The following is a 14,033-nucleotide window of genomic DNA, read 5'->3' as shown; positions in this document are numbered from 1 at the left end:
ATTTTGTTTGGGAAATGAGTAGCACAATGAGCAGATTTTAAAAGTGGTTAAAATCCCATAGCATATTCTCATCCTAAAGCGGAGATAAACGAGTCTAAATTGTATGCGTTTTTTTATTTATGCCTCCAGTTTTAACTTCATGCACAAACTAAAGAGTTCACAGAATGCTCCACTAGATGTCGCTAGTCTCTTAATTCACGAGCTTTAATAATAACGCCATTGACAACACTTTTAAAAGCTATAGGCCCCAGTGTCTGTTTACTCATTTACATCTCCTTTGCGAACATCTTGAAAAAGTTTTGTTGCCTCTGACCCATTCATAATAAAATTAATGTGAGTACATACTCGAAGCCGTAGTTTTACAGCTCACTGAAATTAGATTCTTTGTTAGTTTTAGACAGTTGTTGTTTTATGAATTAGAACAAAAAAATAATATTTCAATTATTATGTCTTTGCATAATGTTAAAAAAAAACACTTCATGCAACTTAACAACATGGTTTTAAATAACAGAGACATTTATAAGACTTTATTATAGATGTCAAAGCATGCTATTACCATTAACAGTTAAGCATTGATTTGGCTTCACGGGTGTGTTTAGTTGACATCATAAGCCACAACATTTCTTTGTGGCAGCGCTGCCTGTAAGTGAGAGGCCAATGCTAGTTCATTTAAGCCTGTAATGGTAAATCAAGGCAAATTGGACAGTATTGCATTGGTTAAATAAAGATTTACGGCGCCAGAGGTAATTGGCTTTCCATCTTGGCCAGATGTTCGCAGCTTCGATCGTGCCGAGAGACGCAGCAAATATAAGGTGAGACACGTGGTAGTGTTCAATTTAACAGCTGCCTGTTTTCCTCTCGCGTGAGCACATCTGTTATTTGGGCTGTCTGTTTTTTGCGTCCATTGTCGGTTTATTTATAGATCGATGGTATAGAAAACTGTCCGTTGGTGTAAGCGCGTAGGTGAATAATTAATGCACCTTAACGCGGCCACGCCAGTAGCCAGCAGGCTTAAACGCCGTGGATAAAGACGGACCTTTAAGTCCTTTCGGCATAACTCAGCCGTGGTGATTATGGGCGATTTAAATTAGTTTCAAATAGTTTAAAGTTTGCCCAAACAGCCATCCATCATCCTGTCACGAGCCACGCCCCCTCGCCGCTCATTGGCTGCGGGGGTTGCACCTATGGCACGTCACCAGAGGAGTGACTTTAAAATTTTCTCGCCGTCCGTTCATGTGTAATTTCAGCGTAAACTGGTGCCAGAAACAAGACTTCGCGGCTCTTATGAGGGTTTTAGACACCGGGTCACGAGAAAGCGAGTTACGGGTTCCAGTTTTAGGAAAGCGGCGGAAAGGTCACGTGCAGAGCTCAACGTTAATTTGACGGTTGCGGCGGAGCGCTCCTGACGAGAGGGACGGTTTTGAAGTTCGCTGGAAGCACGCGACACTCGGATTACCAAAAAAAAAAGCGCATTTTCTTCAACGGTTTTTGGGTGGACGAAAACAAAATCCACACATAAAGACAGCTCGCTTTTAACCGCTAAATACCGCGCAGTAACTTTGAGGGTCATCCCGCCACCTTTTGACTTCTTTCCAGACTCCGTGCAGATAACGGTGAGTAAAAACATCTAGTCAAGATTAACGTTACGTTAGGCAAGATAAATTGGGAAAGATATGGTTCGATATGAGTTTCTGTTTTAACAGTTTCCACTCAAGACTTGCGTGTTCAAACACGCGCCTCATAACGCCTACTTCTATAAAATCTCTCTGTGTTGTGTTTTGTCACACAGTTGTAGCTATTTGTCATTTAGCGGCTTTTATTCAATGCATTTTACTCCTTATTTATCTGATCTGCGTTTTTTAGACCATCGTAAGAACACGATACGCTGGGGTCGCGAGCGCTACACTTGAACTGTGGACCAAAAATAAAAGTTTTATTTAGAGTTTTGAGTATCGCTTTGTTTAACCAAACTTTACATCGCGACGTCCTGGCCGCAACTTCCCTGTACAGTAACTCGCAGGCCGTATCTCAAATCATAGCGAGCCGCCAACCTAGACAGCTGGGCTCAGTTGGAGTCGAGGCAAAATGCAGTCTAGGTAGGCAGCGCGCTATTTTTTTTTATTTTTTTTGAGACGCCGCCTTGATGTATGCTGTCACTGAAGCGGAGAATTGTGCACAATGGGGAGTTGTGCGCGGAGTGTTAATTAAAAAGAGACCCGTTTTAATGAAACGGCGAAGCGTGTAGTTATATGGCCCCAGAGCGCATTATTAAAAGAGAAGGATATACTGCTAATCTGCGGTGGTGCCAACCAGGGTTTGGTCATTTGCTCGCTGGACTTGCTACTATTTTTAGAGGCTGCGAACCGTGGTGTTATGCTCATTTATTTTAATTATCGCCGGCTCGCACTGGGTTTTCGCGCGGTTATAGGTTGTCCTAAGCGACGTGTTATGACAGTAAAAATTCGCAGCGTAAAGTCGGTTAATATCGAAACGGCGAGATTACGCGGTCGCTTTCTCGCGTTGCCGAGTTTCTATGGTGACCGCGCGGTTAGTCCTCCACAGACGTTCCGCCCGACAAAAGGAAAAGTTGAAGCCCGGCCATAAAACATAATAGCGTGTTCTTAAGTCTCCTACACCATTAGGCTAGTAATGGATGATATGTGATTTGTCTCGTGGCGGAGACCCATCATTTGCTCCGTCAATCCATCAGTCTGCGCTCGGACAGCGACGGTATTGTGTTTCTCTTCATTAGCTTCTGTTTTTGCCTCTTATTTCATCAATCAGCCCGTTAGTCAAGTGTAACTGAACGAGCCTCCCCCTCTCTGACCTTTTCTGATGACAGCGTTTAAATAACGAGAGAAAGAAAGAGTTTGGTCTATTTCCAGAGTAGCTGCTCGCTTCGAAACCAGCAGTGGTCGACTTAAACACCAGCTTTTTAGATACTTATTTTTTTTTAAATGCATGTATGTGCTTTTATATTAAACCCACGCATGATATTGCTTACTAAAAACTCTTTAAATTGGTAAAAAAAAGGAGTTGAGTGAGTCTTTTATGACATTCTCCGGGGATCATATATGAAATACTCTACATCAAATGAAGTTATCGGTGACCTTTAAACAAACTTTGCACTTCGCTTAAGCAGTATGTCAGTGTATGCCACGCTTTGGATTGCTTTTCAAGTCAGGAATTGGTCATAACACAATGCAGACTGCCAAAGATGCAGGCCTGTAGCGTCACAAACTCCTGCTACTCTGTGATAACACACTACATTAAGCCTCATAGCTTAAAAAAGGTTGTCGCCAAGCGTTTCCAGTGAAGGATTAACTTACCTAAGTTATTAGAGGGATAATGTAATTGTTCTGTATTGAAACAGCCAAGCCTCAAAGCGTGTGATATTCCCCCAGGGTCCCATACGGCAGCATTGTCTCTCTCGCTCTCAGGTCTGCAGGAAAGGGATGATTAAAAAATGGGGGATTTGCATTTTCATGAAATTAGCTGTTGCAAAGTTATTTGGCAACCTGCTTTGGAATGGCGCTTCTGCAGGTGTGCGGGAATGACAATGTATGGTGCTTGTTACCGGTGTCAGTTATGGAGAAAAGGTCCTGAGGCAAAATCTGTTTGGGTAGAAACGCTGAATAAATTTACTTTTTGGTTCGGGTTTATAATCTCGTACAGCCGGTCCCAATGCATTTAATAAGATATCAGACTCGTAGTTTGTGTACGACTTACAAATATGTTCAAATATACAACTCTGACACGACAATGGAAAGATTAGAGCTGAGAGTGTCAGAAATTGATTTAAACCATTGCCTGGCAAATTCTCCAATAAGAATTCAGGCATGTAGGTTCATGTCAGTTTCAGTATACTTGTGTTTGTGGAGGAAATGCTTACGCAGCTCTTCGAGCGTTGTACTAGACCTGCTTGGTCAGTTTTATCCGGTAAGTTGAGGGAATGTTAACCACGTATGCGCACAAGAATTCTTTTTATTTCTCTCTATTTTTTTTTAAAAACACTAGGCAACTGTGTTAATGGTTACTGAGGTAAAATAGGGATAATGGGATAAAGGGATAATGGCTAAACTAAATGGCTAAAATACTACCAGACTTATGTTCGCCTGAACAAAACTAACTAGAACACTCACTTCATTGCTAGAAGACGCATGACAAATGAAAACCAAAATCAGCTCACAATTTTCTTAAAGTGTTGAATGGATGGAATCGTAGTCTGAAGGTAAAAGATTTGGTGGCCATCAAACACCGTGTGATTTTCTGTGAAATCTGTCAACTCTTTGACGTACTGGCACCAGCGTCCGCTTGTCCAGACTGTAAATTAAGGCAAAAATACGGACAAAAGTTGTGTAGTGTAATCCATGTAATCTTTACTTTCTTCAGTGTAACATAAAATAAGAGATTTTAAAAGTACAGGCGAAAAACAGACATTTATAAAACATCATGAGGGTGAGTAAATGACAGAAGTTTCTCTTTTTGGGGTCACCCTACCGTACCTGATGTTCATGCTTCTGTTGGTGGTAAAACATGTAGCGACCAATATCTTATGTCTGGCACAATAAGACAGATAGGACTGAAGGAAAGCATTCCCAATCCTGTAGAGCAAAGCACAAAGACCTTTCCTGTTGCTTCCCTCTCCTCTTTTGACCCCTGGTCGACCCTACCAATCAACAAGGCTCAGTTGTGACCTCTAACCTGGCCTCCATCTCCAGTCTGCCGCTGACTGACCTCTCCTTCAGAACAACAGAGGGAGGAAATAACAAGTGATATAGCCTCTGCCAGATGTCCAAAACCCCTTCCTCACATTGCTGCTGCCTTCCAAAAAGAGCAAACTGCACCGTCTGGTCCTCACTGGATTTTGCTGAGGTTCTCCAAATGCAGCAGTGTAAAGCTCGCTTTGTGTCTCTTCAGAAAACAATGCAGAGATACACAGGTATTTTTAGAAATAAAATGTGCAAGCGTTTCCTAATGCGTTCGAGCAAATGTATTGCGCCTCGAGCCTGAATGTCTTTCGCTTAGTTGCACGGTCTAACCTTCTCAAACCACGGTCTTCGTGCTTATTTTAGATAAAGTTAGAAAAGGTAATATGCTGGTCTGAAGCTAGATGTGCTAAAAACTGTATTTTGTGTGTGTGTGTGGTGAAGATGGTTGGTGGTTAGTCTGAATTCATCCTTCTGGAACTGCGCAAGGCTATTTACTGAGAGCAGGAATAGTTTGCTTACAGAAAAACGGCCGGTGAGCAGTAACTCATCAAGGGAATACACTCGACATAAGTGAAAACACACTCAAACTAAAATCTTCAGACAGGGAATGACAAATCAGACGCACTTTCATTTGCAAAACATCATTAACAGTGGTTGACGTTGTGATTGAGTTCTCGTGTTGGTTGAAGGCTGTTTACCACAACAGCCATACTACAAACTATGAAGAAAAAAAGAAAGTAAAGACCATGACTTGAGCATTCTTATTTAGAAACACCATATAGATATAACTCTCGTTCTCGGATCAGCATTCACACTCTCAGATTGTGTACTCTGAAAGGAAACAGACTTTAGTTTGTCCTTATGGTTCCAGTTACTGCCATTTGAGAGCTGCACTGCCTCCAGCTGGGCTTGATCTCCACTCATATTTGCAATGAAAGTTCTGGAAATGAGCTGTAGATATAAACTGATAATGTTAAGGCAGATATAAAAATCTGTGGACTACATCATTTCCATAGAATTGCCTTCGGCGTGAGTTTTATTGTAGTTCCGTGGCAATAACGTTACACTTTTAACACAAGAACTTTCAACTGTGACTTTTTTTTTTTTTTTTTTTTTGAGGTACTTCGACACCATTATGTTTGTACAAACATATTTTGAATGCATTTGGTATTAATACAGATTTAAAGTCTTGTTTATAATTTTACAAACTATTAATGAAATACCATATTTATAACAGTGTTATGGAGGTCACATGTTATTTAGCAGATTTGAAAGAAATGACTTTCTGTTATTCGTTCATTTAGGTAGCAACACAGGTTCTCGTGCTAAGAGAGGGTTGTTTTCTGGACCGATTGTGTGTACTTCTGCGAAGTTTTACTCTCAGTTCATTATCAGTTTATGATATAAACTACAAATTCTTTCCTTTCTTGTTATGTTGATTGTTGTTCCAGCCAGTATACTTTTTTTATATATACAGCCAGTATAAAAATGCTATAGAATACAATGCTATAGAATATAGGTTGCAGCATGTTACATAGAGAAATTACATTTTCAATTAAATTTTAGAACTGACTCTGTGTAATCGTAACTTAATGTCAGTCTTTTATAAGCATGAATATTGCACACTCAAAAATAAATATTTATAATACTAGAAATGGTGGTAAACAACAGATGTAATAAAACCTTGAACATTACAAAACAAGTACTTAAAGGTGACCACAGCCACAATAAAAAAAAAAAACAAATAAAATGTCAAATGGTGAAAAATTATGTAACAATGTTATATGTTAAAGTTGCTGTGAATTCTGAGAACTTAATCACTAGCGTAGTACTGCATCCATAGTACAGTACATTTCCTTTTAATAATAAATTGTAGAAAAATACTGTAAAATTGCCCACCCCCCCAGCTGCTATAATTTATAATCTCAATTAGTCTGTTAATTTGATCCTTTTTTCTTTTTCTCTTGGATGGGGACATTGAAAATGCAATCAACAACAGGGCGAAAACAATATCTGTCCCATTATGCTGCTACAACATTTCCTCAGGATGATAAGAATGTATTATGGCGATATGTTTGAAGAGGTTTGGAGAAACATCTCTAATAGCTGATCCTCTGATAGTGGCAGAACGATGCCTCTGGATAACACAGGCCACATCTGCTGATTTACGAGCTTCTCCGCTCTATCCCACAGGCAGGCGATGGTGAACAGCCGCGTGGAAACGGCCGCCGTTGCGGTAACGGGAGGCAGCGGCGGGGCAGTGCGCTCCTGTGCAGGCTGCGGAGGTCGGATCTCAGATCGCTTCCTGCTCTTCTCCATGGATCGGTACTGGCACACGCGCTGCCTCAAGTGCTCCTGCTGCCAGGCTCAGCTGGGAGAGATCGGCAGCACCTGCTTCAGCAAAGGAGGAATGATCCTCTGCAAGAACGATTACATCAGGTACTAAAAGAAACGGGCAGCCTGGGATTTGGCTGGACTGATGCAGATATGCTAAATAAGAGCTAATAATGTTTCTGGTCACAGCGTAAGTCGTAATGTGTTACACAAGAAGGATAGGAAATGTGTATTTTACTGGGACAAATCAATAAAATGTCATTGATTTGTGAACTTGGTCGTTCTTTCTAATCTCCTTTCCTGATCTTGCAGACACAAGATATTTAGAAGGGTCTTTGTTTTGTTTATTTTGGCCCAAACTGAAGAAAATAGACACACACACCACCAAATCTTGCATTAACAGACTTTTTTTGTTTTGTTTTGTTTATTATGTTGGTTATCTTGCACGACTTGCGCAATGGTTTTCTATTTATTATTTCATATTTTGAACAAAACTGTTATTTTAAGTTTAGCACACATTTAAAAAGAGTAAAACAAATGTTAATTTGTCCATTTAAATAAGTAAACTAAATGCTGATTTGTCCATTTGCGGAAAAATATTTTATCTGAAATTGGCAGATTTTGTTGGGATGACTGTAGAGCGTTGTCTGACATACTGATTTTAAACAAATTTTGGAACTTAGCCTTTTCTTGCACAGTTTATGCAGTAACATAAGAAAAGTTCACCAATCATGGCAGGAAGTGTGTGGGTGCATTTAACATGGCATCTGGAGCAGCCATATTCCTCAAAGACTCCCCACATGCTTTTCATGTTCCGTACTCCACTTCAGACTCAAGCTGTCCTGTTTACCCACATGGTCTGCGATCAAATTAGAAACCAGCTCAGAATTGTCATTTTGTTCTAAACTTTGACCAGTCTACAAAACAACCATAACCTTGTTTTGCAAACCTTAAAAATCGTTCGTTTATTTTTCTGCCGGTTTACGCTGGGGTCTATGATTGCTCGTATGTCTGTATGATGATTACATAGCTCTTTGATTGAATTTGGCTTCTATTCCCTTGTATATTTTGAGCTGAAGGCTCCAGAGGTGCGGAGATTAGATTTGTTTATAATCGCTGAGGCTTTGAAATTGACCTCTGTGTGTTTGGATGTGTGCAGTGATGCATTGGTCCATGACGGCACGGCATTGTTGCCTGTTAGACCCACACTGGTCTGTTTGGACCTCAACCAAGGATGTCTGACAATTTGGCATTGCCACACAGAGTGTTTTTTTTTTTTTTTTTTTGCCTGTGATTGCTGTAGAAGTGCCAGAGATGCCTGCTGAAAAGTCAAACAATCTCATAGATCCCAAAAATTTTAAATACATTTTCCAGATGCAGAAGAGTTTATTTTTAGTTGATAATCCTTAATTATAAGATAATGTACAGTTTCAGTCAATCCCATGTTATTGTACTAATAAATATTAATATTACATATACAAACTGTATTATTTGTTTATTAATATTCATTATTATTTAATTTTACGTGTACATTTTTGCTTAATTTTAATTTTAAAGTTGTTAAAATTTATATTCATAAATATAAAAATAATTATGAAATTAATGTGTATTCACCATCATAATCATTATTATTAATAATTATTATAATAAGTATTACTTTAATATAACTATATATTGTTAATAGTTTAGAATGTGGAACTGACTAAAGTGGTAATAAATAATGCTATAATATAAACTTTGAATGTAAAGTAAAAAAATTACAAAATACTACTTTATATAAAGTATATAAAATTGTATTATAAAAATCATTAAAAACTTATACAATTATTATTTATTATTATTTGTTTTTGTTCTTATTAAAACCTAAATGTTTTTGGTTTTTTTACCCATTCAGACAACCTGTCAGTTTATGACAACGTTGGGGTCTATAACAACTCAACTGAGAAAGCAAAACTCTTTAGTAAAGGGCATATCTCTTACAACACTCTAATTCAGCAAACATGTTACAGGCCTACGCGTCAAGGGTGGTCTTATGGATATTTCCTTTAAGAGTGCATGTAAGGTGTACTCAATCTGCAGAGTATTAAATATGTATAATACAGCTAATCAAAAGGGCAGAGCTTCATTACCAAATGACACAGCGTGGAGCCTGAGGTCTGATAAAAGTAGGGTGCATTAATTAGGGAGAACAGGGCTCCTTTCTGCCGTCTCTTATTAAATTACTGTTTGGATTAAGATCAAAAATTCATTACTGCAAGCAGTCAGAGCTGGGACAGTGATAGCGGAGGAGGGGTTGAGAGAGGGCAGGGGGAAGAGGAGAAAGTGAGGCGGTGAGAATTAGCTGCCAAACTGGTCTGGTTACCGTCACAATAAAGACCCCAGAGAGGGAGCGGAAGAAAGGTTTCCTACTGAAACAGGACTGTGACGTGCTGGCTCCAGGTGTTCTGAATGAAAACAAGTTGTTTGTGTGCATGTGCACGAGTGGAATGTTGTTTGTGTGCATCTGGGTTTTATCTCTATATGACCGAGTTTGTGTAGATGCATTTTCTTTTTTCTTTCAGCTCATCAAGAGCGCGACTTGAACTCATTTGAGTGTTCTCCTAAAATTGCCCATAACAACCTCAAGCTCAGGCAGCAGAGTAATCAAGTGCACCCTAATTAGGAGCCAAGGGTGGATCAGAGGCTCCTATAGCCACCCCCCACCCATTGCCACCAATTACACTGCCACTCCAGATTAGCTGATAGGCTGCAGTCTAGGACTAGAGGGGCTTTGGTGCCCTGCCATCCAAGCCACACACTCACAAACACGCATATTGCAAAAGTACTCGAGCTACGGATGCAAAAATGAATTTCCTCAGTTGTGGAAGGAAAAGGAGTGGATCAGTGCAAAACGTTTTGTTCGTGTCATTTTGCAATATGGGAAACCGCTTCTTTATTCACTTAAAGGTATATTTTATTACCATATTTTACTCACCCAGAAGTCATCCTAGGTGTATATGAATTATTGTATTTATTTATTTTTTATTTATTTTTCAGACACATTTTTTAAAACTTTATCCTGCCTTCAGGGGGGTTTGGTAACAAAAATATTTCTAGTTTTAAAATTGTCACGTAAATAACTAACTTCTAGTTTCATCATACGTCCAGTCATGGGTCAGTAAAGAAGCCGTAAAATATTCAGTTATTTACGTTATAATTTTAGAAACTAGAAATATATTTGTTGCAAAAACCCATGGTTCTGTTTCAGAGGACATGTTTTAAAACATTTTTTAAAACATCAGACTTTAAGTCATAGTAAGTCATATACACCTTGGATGGCTTCAGGGTGAGTAAAATATGGGGTCATTTTCATTTTTGAGTGAACTATTGCTTTAAGAAAACATATTTTGGATGTTTGAATGTTGACTTTCAACCTCAACCTTATCACTGTTTAAAAAATATTTAATTCATCATTGTTTTTCCCCTCGCTGTGCAGGTTGTTTGGTCACAGCGGAGCTTGCAGTGCATGTGGACAGTCTATCCCTGCCAGTGAGATGGTGATGAGGGCCCAGGGTAACGTCTATCATCTAAAGGTGAGACATAGCCTGTTAGCAAACAATCATGCATTAAAAATGCGTCAGTATTAAAAAAGAAAAAGGATTAATGAACAATACATCTGTGCATAAGGTTCTTCAGTGGATTTTTCTCTTCAGTGGACACACGCTAAACTTATCTAACAATAATTTTGTCCACATAAACCCTGCTGCGTTCTTACAATGACTGCAAGCTCATGTTGACTGATGAATGAAATTAGGCCAACGATCAATACTTTTTTTTTTTTTTTTTTCTTTTTTTTTTGTCACACAGATGTGCATCAGATGTACATTGCTACTTTCGTTGCATCATAATTTTAACCGACAACAAATTAGTAGAAACAAACAGGATAAAGATAGAAAGATGTAACTGTGATTCATTTACCAGCAGGAATATATTGTTTATTGTACTATGATATGTATGGACAGATAGCAATTCGTCAAGCCTCTAACTTCAGTTATTTGCTGTATACAAATTTCTCTGGTTAAACTTTATTTCAAAAGTCTACTTCATTATACTAACTATAAGTAACTTTGTAACTACATGACTGCGACTTGACGTGTAGTTGCAAAGTTACTTACTTTTAGTACAATGTCTAAAGGGGACTATTGAATTAAAATGTTGCTAATTCTCTCTGGGAATATTTTGTGATCGGACTGAGCTGCTGCATAGACACAAAATCGTTATACTGCCATACATTGACAAAAAACAGTAGCGTGACTAGCTTAAAAACATGCAGTTTAATTTGATGTTGATTTTCACTGTTGAAACTGAAAAAAGAGGAGCTGAACCTATGTTACAGGACAGGTCATAGACCAAATTACTCTGCATCGAATCTTGTATGGTTACAATTTCTTAACCAATCCCAAACATGAGGGAATTTGTTTTTGTACGTTGCAATTACCTAATTCCATTTGACATTGGCATGTAAGCCAGCAGAAGTTGCTCAACATAAGCCTCAGTCAGTGCTTCATATTTAGATTTATGAAATTGTACTTCTTTTTGAGTATTGCATTGCAACTCCCTTAAGACTGGAAAAAGTTGAAAGACTGAAATTTACAATTCTTGCAAAACAATAACTTGGACCCACATCCCATATCTCCAGAGTGAGAATTGAAGAGATTTTCATATTAACATTATGTGTTTATGCTTCACATTATTTGGTTGGAATGGAAACATCTGCAGAGGCTTGGAAGCAGCCTCTTTTTGAGGAAATTTATTTCTCTTTGAATTGTCAGCTGAAGTCTTGCATTTACTGAACACTGATAGCAGGATAGTCTCAAGAGACGCCTACCGAAACTCATCAACTAACCATTTTCCCAACTGCGCCACACATTCCTTCTTAATTATAGTGGTGTAGGTGTCAACCTGTCTTAATAATATTTGATTGGAAAAGGAAACCATTCCCTGATTAAGCTGAGTGGATCGGTTTGGTTTCCCAGTGGTCCGTGTTTGCATAAGTTTGCAAAATTGGGTAACTACATCCTGACAAAATTTCTAATTTGAGAGCATCTGAAGAAATGTGAGCTTGGAGTGTAACAGATTTTCTCAAACAATGCAAATGTGCCATATGTGTAGTTTCACTGGTTGCCTCCCCACCCCAACCCCCATATTTCTTCTAATAATGGAAAACTATTTATAAGACTTTACATATAGGACTATTTACATACAGGACTTTCTTTCTCATATCTAAAAATACGAAAGATGTCACTACTTCCATTTTCTCTCAAATTGAATAGTTTTGAAATACATTTTTAAATGGCACACCAATGAAATAACCCTTTTCTTTGTTTTTCTTCTCTTTATAGTGTTTCACCTGTGCCACGTGTCGAAATCGCTTGGTGCCTGGTGACCGATTTCACTACGTCAACGGCACCATCTTTTGTGAACACGACCGACCAGGTGGAGCTTTGCTCAGTAGTCACCTGACCCCCCTGCAGAGCAACACCCTCCTACCCGACCAAAAGGTATGAAATAAACACGGCGCGTTGATAAAAATCTTTGTGCAAACCTGTTATTGTCAATGATATCCCTCAACTTGCATTTAAAGCTGTTACTTTACCAAATGTAAATTTGTACCAGATCTTCGAAAAACATACAAACGGAGAGAGACTGCTACACTGCATTACTTTTCCTATTTAGAAAATGAACTGATTGGCTATTTGATCTTTCTACTCAGGTGTGCTGAGAAAACATGGATTTATAATTTGCGGCGTGCCTTCTCTTCGTACTTTTCCTCACATCTTCCCTTCAATCTATCATTGTGAATGTCCACCCACACCCAAGACTTCCGCTTTACTTTCGTGCATCCAGCCACCTTAGAAGAAGAATTCAGAACTACGTACTGTGTACTGTGGGTCACTCGTGAGACAATCACCCCTGACGAGAGAAACCTATTCAAATTGAAGAAATGTGAAAATGATCACTCGTATGTGGTCCATGTGGTTATGGCTGGGATGGTCTGACCCTAAAAGCCTTAGACTCTATTACAGAGCAGCTCGTTAAAGCCGGGGTGATTTTGTTCACTTTTGAGAAGTTTCTCAAGACGCTACCTGACATTTTGGACTGCATGGGTGTATGGATTATGAGCGATATCACAAAAAAAACACCTATAGATCAAATGACTGTTAAAACTTAGTTTTGTTTTCATGGTGGTTGCCTTTTGCTTACAGGCCCTATTCACTTTACGTGTAATCTTTTTTGAAAACATTGTCATCTTTGGTGCCTAAAAACATTTTTATGTCCAGTTTTTTTCTCCTTTGTCATTTACTTCTTATTAGCAAGTAAATATAAACATGCACAGTACAGACAGTGAAGATGTATTGTTTTGTCTACTCGAGTTTATGATGTATGAAGTGCTCTTTTTGAAAGAGTCATAGTCTCCAGAGGAAACAGCATGTTTTTTTGGGGGGTTTTTTTTTCCATGGTTTGGTAGAATAAATTATATGTCTGTATGCATATTCTCTAATAGAGACTGCTATTCAGTGTCTGCCAAGACTTTTGGGAGAGTGAGGGAGATGGAGAGTAAAATTGTACATATTCCATGTGCTGTTGTATCGTGTTGAATGGTTGACCTGTTTTCCTTTGTGTCCTCCGTTTAAACGGAGGAACGTTAAAAAAATAAGATATCTGTAAAAGAAAAAAGTACTTAATTAAATAACTATAATCATCACATATACTGTCTTGACATCTCTGCTCAGTGTACATCAACTTTTAATGGTTTTGGCTTGGTGTGTTGGACACTCATTGGAAGTCGAGACGGCTCTCCAACAGTCCTCGGCCAAAAACATGGTTCATTACCTCCAGATTTCAACACAAACTCTTGCGTCTGCATCGTTATACAGAGTAATGAAAGGCATTTGAGCTGGCGCTTTTTCTTTCTCCTGCCGTGATTTCAATCTGCGGGACTTGCTA

General features: G+C 38.7%; 1 protein-coding gene across 2 annotated transcripts; it reads left to right on the top strand.

Moving 5' to 3' along the window:
* Nucleotides 1-1,226: 1,226 nt before the first annotated feature.
* On the top strand, nucleotides 1,227-13,793 carry lmo4a (LIM domain only 4a). 2 transcript variants are annotated; one of them, XM_043240919.1, is made up of 5 exons: nucleotides 1,229-1,613; nucleotides 6,906-7,151; nucleotides 10,522-10,618; nucleotides 12,428-12,586; nucleotides 12,799-13,793. In XM_043240919.1, the coding sequence occupies exons 2-5, from the start codon at nucleotides 6,913-6,915 to the stop codon at nucleotides 12,805-12,807; spliced, it is 504 nt and encodes a 167-aa protein (XP_043096854.1). In that variant the 5' UTR covers nucleotides 1,229-1,613; nucleotides 6,906-6,912; the 3' UTR covers nucleotides 12,808-13,793. The 2 variants fall into 2 exon arrangements, with proteins under 2 accessions (XP_043096855.1, XP_043096854.1); XM_043240920.1 differs by lacking the exon at nucleotides 12,799-13,793 and having other exon boundaries at nucleotides 1,227-1,613; nucleotides 12,428-12,592.
* The last annotated feature ends 240 nt before the right edge of the window (nucleotides 13,794-14,033 follow it).

The sequence above is a fragment of the Puntigrus tetrazona genome, chromosome 5, assembly GCF_018831695.1.
Source record: "Puntigrus tetrazona isolate hp1 chromosome 5, ASM1883169v1, whole genome shotgun sequence".
Taxonomy (NCBI): domain Eukaryota; kingdom Metazoa; phylum Chordata; class Actinopteri; order Cypriniformes; family Cyprinidae; genus Puntigrus; species Puntigrus tetrazona.
Note: the sequence above shows the minus strand (reverse complement) of the source record. Positions and strands in the feature narration are given on the sequence as shown.